The 10,126-nt window shown below is 48.1% G+C and overlaps 1 protein-coding gene and 1 non-coding gene across 8 annotated transcripts in view; one reads left to right on the forward strand and one right to left on the reverse strand.

Annotated features, from left to right (window-relative positions):
* The window catches only part of DEPDC5 (DEP domain containing 5, GATOR1 subcomplex subunit), a 94,864-nt gene that overhangs the window by 32,320 nt on the left and 52,418 nt on the right, over positions 1 to 10,126 (reverse strand). For 4 of the 7 annotated variants that reach the window (XM_007453160.1, XM_007453155.1, XM_007453156.1 and 1 more), the window contains 6 exons: positions 9,853 to 10,036; positions 9,500 to 9,660; positions 6,259 to 6,376; positions 5,621 to 5,788; positions 3,500 to 3,719; positions 1,817 to 1,950 (listed from right to left, as the gene is read on the reverse strand). In XM_007453160.1, coding sequence (XP_007453222.1) covers positions 1,817 to 1,950; positions 3,500 to 3,719; positions 5,621 to 5,788; positions 6,259 to 6,376; positions 9,500 to 9,660; positions 9,853 to 10,036 — 985 coding nt within the window. The remainder of the gene's footprint in view (positions 1 to 1,816; positions 1,951 to 3,499; positions 3,720 to 5,620; positions 5,789 to 6,258; positions 6,377 to 9,499; positions 9,661 to 9,852; positions 10,037 to 10,126) is intronic. The other 3 variants (XM_007453161.1, XM_007453159.1, XM_007453157.1) reach the window with 1 other exon arrangement.
* On the forward strand, positions 4,039 to 4,111 carry TRNAG-UCC (transfer RNA glycine (anticodon UCC)). The gene has a single exon. It is a non-coding gene; the product is annotated as a tRNA-Gly (tRNA).

A 10,126-nucleotide genomic window follows, 5' to 3' on the forward strand; every position in this document is an offset into this window, starting at 1 on the left:
CCCTTCTCTCCCCGCATCCCTTCCCCTCCATCCCATCCTCACCCTCTAGCCTCTGCTGCCTCTCGCCTGGACTAGTGAGGCCTCTGCCTCCTGGGCCCACCCACCAGGCCTTCCTGTATGCAGGACCCATCTCTGCAAACACCACTTCTGCCAAAGATGCTGAATGAATATTACATGATATTAAGGAACTGCTGTGACTTTTTAGGTAAATTATGGTATTACAGTTTTGTTTTAGGAGTACTTATCTTTCAGAGATGCACACTGGAATATTATAGACAAAGGGGTGTGATGTCTGGGATTTCATAAGAAATAAAAAGGAAGATGTGAGCAAGCAGGATATAAATGAAACAAGATTGGCCATGAGTTGATAATCATTGAAGCTGGGTGATGGGTAAACAGGGATTTATTACACGAGTCTACTTTTTTTTAATCTGTTTGAAATTTTCCATTAAAATAAACTTTCAAAGGGTCGCTCTTGCTATGAGAATGTGTAAGAACAGCCTGGAATCCGACTTCCCATGCTGTCTTTGCAACTGCATCTCCCACTGGGCCTCGGGCTCACTGATGTTACCTTCTGAAAGCTTAACATATTTGGGCTCCTGTGGGCATGGCACGGACCCCCTCACCAGACAGACACCAGGAAGTACAGCAGGGATCTGATCTGGCTGGAAGGATGGAGGGGGCAGGGAAGGCCTCCCAGAGTAGTTCCCACCTGCTCGTGGCAATGTTTTTCTCCTTTTCCCCAAGTCCTCCCCCTACCCCCCATATAAATGCATGCCTTTCTACAAGGACATCTTAAATCCTACCTCCTGTGACGCTGTCCCTGCCCTCCCAAAGCAAGATGTGGTCCCACGGGGGTCCTAAGAGCTGCAGCACCTACTGTTTACAAAGGGACCACACACTCAAATGCCTAGAGAAGCTGGTCAGGTGGCCCTTGTCTGAGGGGCCAAGACAAGTCCAAGAGCAGACGGCGTGCTGGTTCTACGGTAAACCAGGGGCACAAGTCCACCTAAAGTGCCAGCCCATCGTGGCTGGGCTTGAACGTGGACCCAGTGGTAACTGAGCCTCCACCACTTGGAGCAAAGCTGGATTTTACGTATTACCCATAATATAATTTCGTATTACATTATCTGAATTTTTTATACAATATAACCATAATATATATTTTTTCATGTAAGAGTTCATTAAGAAATCAAGATTTTTATACGAAATCTTCAAACGAAAAAAATTTGGCTCAAATATTTTAAAAATATTTTGTGTTTTTAGGGCAACGTAACTACTCTATAATGGTGGCTACCTGTCATTATAAGTTTGTCTAAACCCATAGAATGTGCAACACCAAGAGTGAACCCTGATGTAAATAAACTGTGCTCTTTGGGTGACTATGATGTGTTAATGCAGGTCCATCGATTGTAACAAATGTACCGTTCAGTGAGGGATGTGGATAATGTGCAGGGACAGGGTGTATGTAGATGGGAACTCTCTGTACCTTCCACTCAATTTTGCCTTGAACCTAAAACTGCCCTAAAAAAGAAAGTCTATTAAAAATACAAAACAAACAAAAGACCAACCAACCAACAAAAAAACACCTTGTGGACCAAACCAACTGTATCTGTAGTTCAAATCAAGCCCCAGACTGCAAGTTTTTAACTTCTGACCTGCTTCATGACATTCGACACTTACCAGGTATTAACCTAGCTTTCTTTTCACATATGTGTCTTTTTGTCAGTTACTGGCTCCTTGGTAGACAGAAGTCACATTTCACCACACTGGGGCCTGGGGGATGGGAACGAGTCTCTGTCCACCAGGTACTTACTTCTGAGTGGCTTCCATTTCCAGCAGGGCAGACAGAGCTGAGGTTCCCTTCTTCCCAACCGGGGGGCCGGTCGACTCGAGGGAGTGGGTGGGGATGGGCCCAGCCATCTGCAAGCCTTTCATGGTGGCCCCTTTCTAAAGCATAGAGGAGGAGACAGGCCATCAGATGCTGCTGCGTCTGCTGTGCCTCAGACTCTGGGAGCCCATCAGTGCAGTCGGGGAAGACGGGGTCTCAGGATCAGGAAATGCCAGGAAACGGCTTTTCGCTTGAACTGAAGGTCCCAAATAACTGTGGACTCAAAACACACTGCCTCCTTGAGGCGGTTTACGTATAGCATCTCATTTCATTCTCAATCACCGGTTCAAGGAAGTAAATAACATCACATCTAATTTATGGAAAAAGAAGCTGAGTCTCAGAGAAGTGAAGTAACTTATCCCAAATCGCACTGCAGCTGGAATTCAAACTCCAGTTAACTGACTTCAAAACCAAGGTTCTGGGCTTCCCTGGTGGTGCAGTGGTTGAGAGTCCGCCTGCCGATGCAGGGGACACGGGTTCGTGCCCCGGTCCGGGAGGATCCAACATGACGCAGAGCGGCTGGGCCCGTGAGCCATGGCCGCTGAGCCTACGCATCTGGAGCCTGTGCTCCGCAACGGGAGAGGCCACAACAGTGAGAGGCCTGCGTACCACAAAAAAACAAACAAACAAACAAACAAAAAAACACCAAGGTTCTTTCCACTACATAAGCTCTCCCAGAAATGATGCTGTGTACGAGAGGCAGCTGGCCTGGGTTAAAGAACACTGAACTTGAGGTTAAAAACAAAAAGTAAAAACACGGCTGATGATGGAACACTACTCAGCAATGGAAAGGAATGAACCGTGGATTTGAGCGACAAGTTGGATGAACCCCAAAGGCATTATGCTGAGTGAAAGAAAGCAGACTCGAACGGTTACGTATCGTATGATTTCACTTATAGGACATTTGGAAAAGACAACAGTATAGTGATGGAGGACACACCAGTGGCTGCCAGGGGTTAGAGATGGGGGACAGTGTGACTCTAAAGGGTAGTGTGAGAGTTTTTTTGCACTGTTGGAACTATTCCATGTCCTGATTGTGGTGGTGGGGGTGGTTATGTGAATCTATACATTTGTAAAATTCACAGAGCTGTATGTGTACACACACACACACACACACACACACACACACACACACACACACACTGAATCATCCCAGATCAGCCCTTTATTAGTTCAGTGTCCTCAGACACATCCCATCACCCCCACAAGCCTCAGCGTCCTCACTGGGGAGTGAGTGGTTGAATGAAGGCCCAAGGGTGCAGGAAACACTACAAGTGACACTGCTGCTGTCACCCTCTTGAGCGAGTTTCTATCCAGCAATCCAGCACCAGCAATCCAGTCACATAAGCAGCTGTGCCTGACACCGGGTCCCCAGTGGGGAGCTCACAAAGGACTATCCTCGGGTCAGAGGCGTGGCCCCAGCCCGGTAGCTGGCTGTGTACCCCCCTTCACCCTGCTCTGGAGGAGAACCCACTGCTTTGGACTGAAGATAAATGCTGGGCAGCTGTGGAGTAAAGAAACTGGCTGGCAAGAGGCCCCAGACACAGGAGGAGACAGTCCCTGCATCCCAGACCGGGCCCAGCCCCCAAGGGGTCCATGGTGTCTCACCCGCATCATGCGATCGGAGCGGTGCCGCCGGCGGATCCGGTTTAGGCCCTCCACGAATCGGATGAAGCCATCCAGGAGCTGCCATTCCTCCTCGTCTGCCCGGGGCCTGTCCCCATAGATGTCACAGTGGGCCTCCCCCTCCGTGATGCGCTTGGTGGCGGTGACACAGGCCGGCAGCAGCAGGAAGCGGGTCCTCCAGAACTTCAGAGACTCGATTAAGCTACAGAGGGCCAGAGGGGAAAAGGGGTGGTGGTGAGAAAAAGTAGATGTTAAAAGCACCCCAGTAAGCATCCCATCTCAACACCCACGCCCCCGGGAGTGAGGGTGCGAGCGTCCATCTGCCCAGGAGCACGTGCTCATCTGATGCTGCATTTCACGCAGGCTGAGAGGGATGAACTCCAAGGCTGCTTTTACTTTCTATCCCAGAGACGTCAGAATGCTTCTGTGCACCCAGGCCCAGTGCCGCTGTGGCCTTTTATCATCACAACCATAAATCATGCATAAAAATGAAAAATTAAAAACAAGATGTCACAGGGAATTCCCTGATGGTCCACTGGTTAGGACTCGGCACTTCCACTGCTGTGCGCCCAGGTTCAATCCCTGGTCAGGGAACTAAGATCCTGCGTGCCTCGTAGCATGGCCAAAAAAATAAATAAAATAAAATAAAAACAAGACGTCACAAAGCTTTTATATATAGAATGGATAAACAACAAGGTCCTACTGTATAGCACAGAGAACTATATTCAATAACCTATGATAATAAAAAACAGTGAAATAATGCTATTTGCAGGGATATGGATGGCCCTAGAGATAGTCATACTGAATGAAGTAAGTCAGAGAAAGACAAATATCATATGATATCACTTATATGTGGAATCTAAAAAAAAAATGGTACAAATGGACCTATTTATAAAATAGAAATTGAGTCACAGATGTAGAAAACAAACTTATGGTTACCAAGGGGGAAAGGGGCGGGGAGGGACAAATTGGGAGACTGGGATTGACATATACACACTACTATATATAAAACAGATAACTAATAAGAACCTACTATATAGCACAGGGAACTCTATTCAGTACTCTGTAATGACCTACATGGGAATAGAATCTAAAAAAGAGTGAGTATATGTATATGTATAACTGATTCACTTTGCTGTACAGCAGAAGCTAACACAACATTGTAAATCAGCTATGCTCCAATAAAAAAAAAGAAAAAAATTTATATGAAATCATCACGTTGTACACCTTCAATATGTACAATTTTTGTCAATTATACCTCAATAAAGCTGAAAAAAGATTTTTAAAAAATCCTATGATAAACCATAATGGAAAAGAATACAAAAAAAAAAGAATGTATATATGTGTATAACAGAACCACTTTGCTCGACAGCAAAATGAACACAACATTGTAAATCAACTAGACTTCAATTAAAAAAAAAAAAGATGTCACAAGCAGTCAGGAAAATGTGAAGAGCACTGACATTCCACCAAAGAGCACATCTTGGGACTTCCCTTGTGGCACAGTGGTTAAAACTCCGCACTCCCATTGCAGGGGCCCAGGTTTGATCCCTGGTCAGGGAACTAGATCCCACGTGCATGCCGCAACTAAGAGTTCACATGCCACAACTAAGGAGCCTGTGTGCAGCAACTATGGACCCAGAGAGCCACAACTAAGGAGCTCATGTGCTGCAACTAAAGAAGCCCATCTGCTGCAACTAAGGAGCCCACGAACCACAACTAAGGAGCCCACCTGCTACAACTAAGAGCCGGTGCAACCAAATAAATAAATAAATATTTTTTTAAAAAAGAGCACATCTTCACCAGGCTTTTTGCTGTTTTTTGTTGTTTCATGCGGTAAAATATCCATAACAAAGTTTACCACTTTAATGATCTCTAAGTGCACAATTCAGCAGCATTCAGTACATTCACACTGTTGCACAACCATCCACGTCCATCTCATCACTGAGTTTTTAACCCAATGAAGATGTGCTATTTCCCTCCATTTTCTTTTTCTTTTTTCTAAAACAGGCATCATTTTGCAATCAGGAGAAAGGACAGAGACATTAAAATACGGACACACACAAGGTGGCGAGGATGGAAAGTGAAATTGGGGTCTCTGACCTGAAGTCCTCGGAGCCAGCAGAGCAGATGTACTGGTCTAAGTAATTCCACTTGTACTCCTCCAGCCGCTCGTGCGAGAATTCCACCCAACAGGAGACAAACTCCGAGTCTGAGTGGGAGGGGCAGAGGCTGTAGGTGTAGTGGATCTGGGCAGATTCGTAAGGGTACCTGAAAAACAAAGGGCGTGGCCTGAGGTCCAAACAAGGATCCCCCCCTCCCCCCAAGTCTCCTGTACCTTTTCTCTCTCAAGACACTTAGCAGTCTTGGCACTCGACCCTCGACCACAGTAACCAAAACTCATCCCAGGGGACTGGTAATGGAGATTTCTCAGTTCTTCTTAAACTTTCTCATTCTTCTAGCCTCATACTCTTTATTTTTAATTGGCATGTTAAGACTCATGCTAAACATTATAAGCTGGATCAAATCTCTTTTGGAAGTAGGTGAGCTACAACCATAAAATACAACCCTAGAGAGCAAAACAGTAACTCTGAAAGAAAAACCAATTACTCAACCTCCTTGGTTTGAATTACGTGTTATACACATAATTCAGTATGTAGACAGTATGTGTTAGAAACATAACTTAGTAGTTGGACATAATTTAGGACAGAGCTGAAAACTTTAAATACCCAAGGACTCACTTGGGAAGGTATCGGGTCACTGTGATCATCTTATCCTTCAGTGTGACTTTGTGGAAAGTTCTGCCCATGCTCAGCCAGTACTGGTCTTCCTCCTCAGGGCGGTTTCGGGACACAAGGCCTAATAGGGAAAAAAATGAATAATTTCCTCCATCTGGTTGAGGGTCAGTCCTTTAACAGGTAATTGCTTCTCTTCCATACAGATTTAGAAAAGGAGAAACAAAAGAGGCAACACTTTCTTTCCAGGGGCAGTTTCATGGAAAAGAAATATTCTTGGTTTAAAAAAAAAAAAAAGTCCTGAAGTGGGCAGATTTTTCTGTTACTGAACCAGCCAGGAGGTTAGAGCCTGGGGGTGCCTACAACAGCTGGCCGAACAGCCCAATGCCTCATCCTCTGTGAAGGAAAGTTCCGGAGTAGATGTTAATTGACTAAAATGGAACTCCACTCCTCTCAGGCACAAGCTGCCACCTGGCATCTGAGGCCCTCAACTGCAGGGGTGGCCAACCTAGCTTTCAGCCCTCAGCCCCCGTGACGCCCACACTGCTGCACCACGTTTCAGACTCATTTGCTCGAATTTCCTTCTCCAAACATTTGCTCCTGTTGCTTCTTCTGCCCTCTCTTCCTGGGCGACTGTTGAAATCCTAGGGATCATTTAAGGTCACCATCAAATGCCACTTCCTCCAGAAAGCTATCAGACCCTATCAGCAGTGAATTCTACCCTGGATGTAGCTCCTTGTGTGCCTCTGTCTCACACCCTGACAAACCAAAAGTTCCAGGAGGCCAGGACCCAAATCTTGTTCGTCTTTGTATTTTCAGTAGCACCTGATAAAGTGCTATTTCACAGAAAAGGAAGTAGGCAACCTGGCTGGAGCCAGACACGAAAAGCAGATTCATCCCACTGCTCTTGGGATAAAAACAAAATCCTTCACGTGGGCCTGTGCAGCCTAGGTCTCCTGACATCTCCGGCCACATTGCTGCCTTATTCCCAGTGCTCTCCACGCCGGTCTTCTTTTGGGTGCCTAGAAAGTCTCACGAGGTCTTCCAGCCAACAGGGCCTTTGCACATACTAACCCTGCTGCCTGGCATGCTTAGCCCACCTGTTCCTGCCCTCCACTCCTCTCTCACTAAAAACTCCTCCATGTGTTTCAGGTACAGCAGCAGCTCAAACATCAACTCCTCAAAGAAGCCGCCCCTGACTGTCCAGACCAGATCAGGTCCTGTATTAAATATTCTCGCAGCCCTCTGATTTTTCCCTCACAGTCTTTATTGCAACGTGGAATTGTATATCATAGTTTGACTAATGTTATTTTCCCCCACAGAGCAGGAGCTTCAAAAATATTAATGAGGGGCTTCCCTGGTGGAGCAGTGGTTGAGAGTCCACCTGCCGAGGCAGGGGACACGGGTTCGTGCCCCGGTCCGGGAAGATCCCACATGCCACAGAGCGGTTGGGCCTGTGAGCCATGGCCGCTGAGCCTGTGCGTCCGGAGCCTATGCTCCGCAACGGGAGAGGTCACAACAGTGAGAGGCCCGTGTACCGCAAAAAAAAAAAAAAAAAAAAAAAACAACTAATGAGGACTTCCCTGGTGGCACACTGGTTAAGAATCTGCCTGCCAGTGCAGGGGACATGCGTTCGATCCCTGGACCAGGAAGATCCCACATGTGGCGGAGCAACTAAGCCCGTGCACCACAACTACTGAGCCTGCGCTCTAGAGCTCGCGTGCCACAACTACTGAAGCCCACGCACTCTAGGGCCCGTGCTCCACAACAAGAGAAGCCACCGCAATGAGAAGCCCGTGCACCGCAACGAAGAGTAGCCCCTGCTCGCCACAACTAGAGAAAGCCCGCACGCAGCAATGAAGACCCAACACAGCCTAAAAAAAAAAAATACTATTGAACGAATGAATGAACACAGTCATATATTCATCAAGGCACACTGCTGTACACCAGGCACAGTGGTTTCCGTGGTGGAGGACAACAAGATGCAGCTGAAATCATCCTGGCACTCAGAAAGGTTACTATTCAGTAGAGTATATGTGTGAAAAAGGCATCACGTGATACATATCACAAGGGGCTTTTAGAGAAAATCCAGAGGGAATCCAAAGCTTCGTCGTGAACAACAGGGCCTGGACCAGAGGACTGCTAAGCTCCCATTAACAGGTCCACGCTTCTTTGATCCTCTAACCAGAGGAGATTTTTTTTAAATTTTTGGTTGCATTGGGTCTTCATTGCTGCACACAGGCTTTTCTCTAGTTGCGGTGTGTGGGCTTCTCACTGCAGTGGCTTCTCTTGTTGCGGAGCACAGGCTCTAGGCGAGTGGGCTTCAGTAGTTGCAGCACACAGGCTCAGTAGTTGTGGCTCCGGGCTCTAGAGCGCAGGCTCAGTAGCTGTGGCACATGGGCCTAGCTGCTCTGTGGCATGTGGGATCTTCCCGGACCAGGCTCGAACATGTGTCCCCTGCGTTGGCAGGCAGAATCCTAACCATTGCGCCACCAGGGAAGTCCCCAGAGGAGCTTTAATGAAGCCAAAGATGGCCTGAGGTTTGGTGCTGGCTGGTTAGGGAGGAGGGGAGCTCATTAGCTACAAGGAGGAAGCAAGGGACTCTCAAATGCTCAGTGATGGTTCCAGGAAGTGACCGCCACTGTGTGGTTCCAGGCCCCTGCACGTAATTCTCGCTGCCTGACTTGTTTCAGAGGAGTCCTCCAGAGCCCAGCTCTGACTCAACCGGTGCCACTGAGTCTCCGCCACTCACTAGCCTCTGCCACTCACGGACAAACCATCCCGGCTTCAAGTCACTGAGCTGCAGTGACAAACAAGAGAACATGAATCCAGAATGAAAAAAAAAACCCAAAAAACAACAAGTATAAACTTGAGGTTCAGGTAACATGAGAAGACCTACTGTGTCAGGCACTGTGTGAGACGTAAACCCAGGCTCCTGGGTCTGGAATATTCACCCTGTAGTTTGACAGCTCAGCCCCTGCTTGGCTGCCTGGGACCCCAAGGTACTGCTCAAGCCAGGCTGGAACTTCCTGAACTTGGTCATACCCTCTACCTTAAAAGGAGAGTTTTAAGATAACTCTGAACCCAGTGGAGAGTTTAATTCTCATGTAAAGTTAGATTTAGAGGGAAAAAAAATGTGTGTTGAAAAACAATGACTCCTAAATGTATGTATTCCCCACTGTATTGAGAACCTGCTTGCACAAACTTAGTAGAGAAGAGAAACTACAGTCCAAAGAGGACAGCTCACCACGGCCATAGAGCGGGCTGCTGCTGAGCGGGGGCGGGCCAGCGGGGCTGGGCTGCTGTGCCCTGGGCTGCACGATGATCTGGTAGCCCTGCATGAGCCGCTGGCAGACGAACTCCTCAAACACCTGCTGAGCCGTCATCTGCACACCCTCCTCGTCCCTCCTGAAAAGACAGACGGCTGTTCACAGGACATGCCTGGCCCGGGGCCATGTGACACTCATAGAGTCCCCCGGTCCTTGGCTTCATCCCCACGAGCCAGCCCTGATGACCCTTCCGTGGTGGTAAGTGAAACTAACGATTTGTAAACCAGTCTTGGGAGAAACAAAAGCTGCACGCCTTTCCTCTGCCACCGACCTGTCGATGTCGGCCTCCGGGAGGAGATCGTAGCAGCCCTCTGTGTAGTCGTTCTGCAGGCCCTGGCGGTCGGGGAAGTAGTCCGTGGTGAGGGGGAGGCACGCCGGAGTAGTGAGAGACTTCCAGTCCACGCCAACTGTGCAACAGAAGCCTGGCACTACAGGGGGAGCAGACAGCGTCAGAACTGCCTCGTGTGAACAGGGAGGAAGGTACGTGTAGTCACCAGGCAGGTGTAGGATGACGGGGGTGGCGGGGGGGGGAACGGGGCGGGGGG

This window comes from Lipotes vexillifer, unplaced genomic scaffold, assembly GCF_000442215.2.
Source record: "Lipotes vexillifer unplaced genomic scaffold, Lipotes_vexillifer_v1.1 scaffold1197, whole genome shotgun sequence".
Lineage (NCBI taxonomy): Eukaryota > Metazoa > Chordata > Mammalia > Artiodactyla > Lipotidae > Lipotes > Lipotes vexillifer.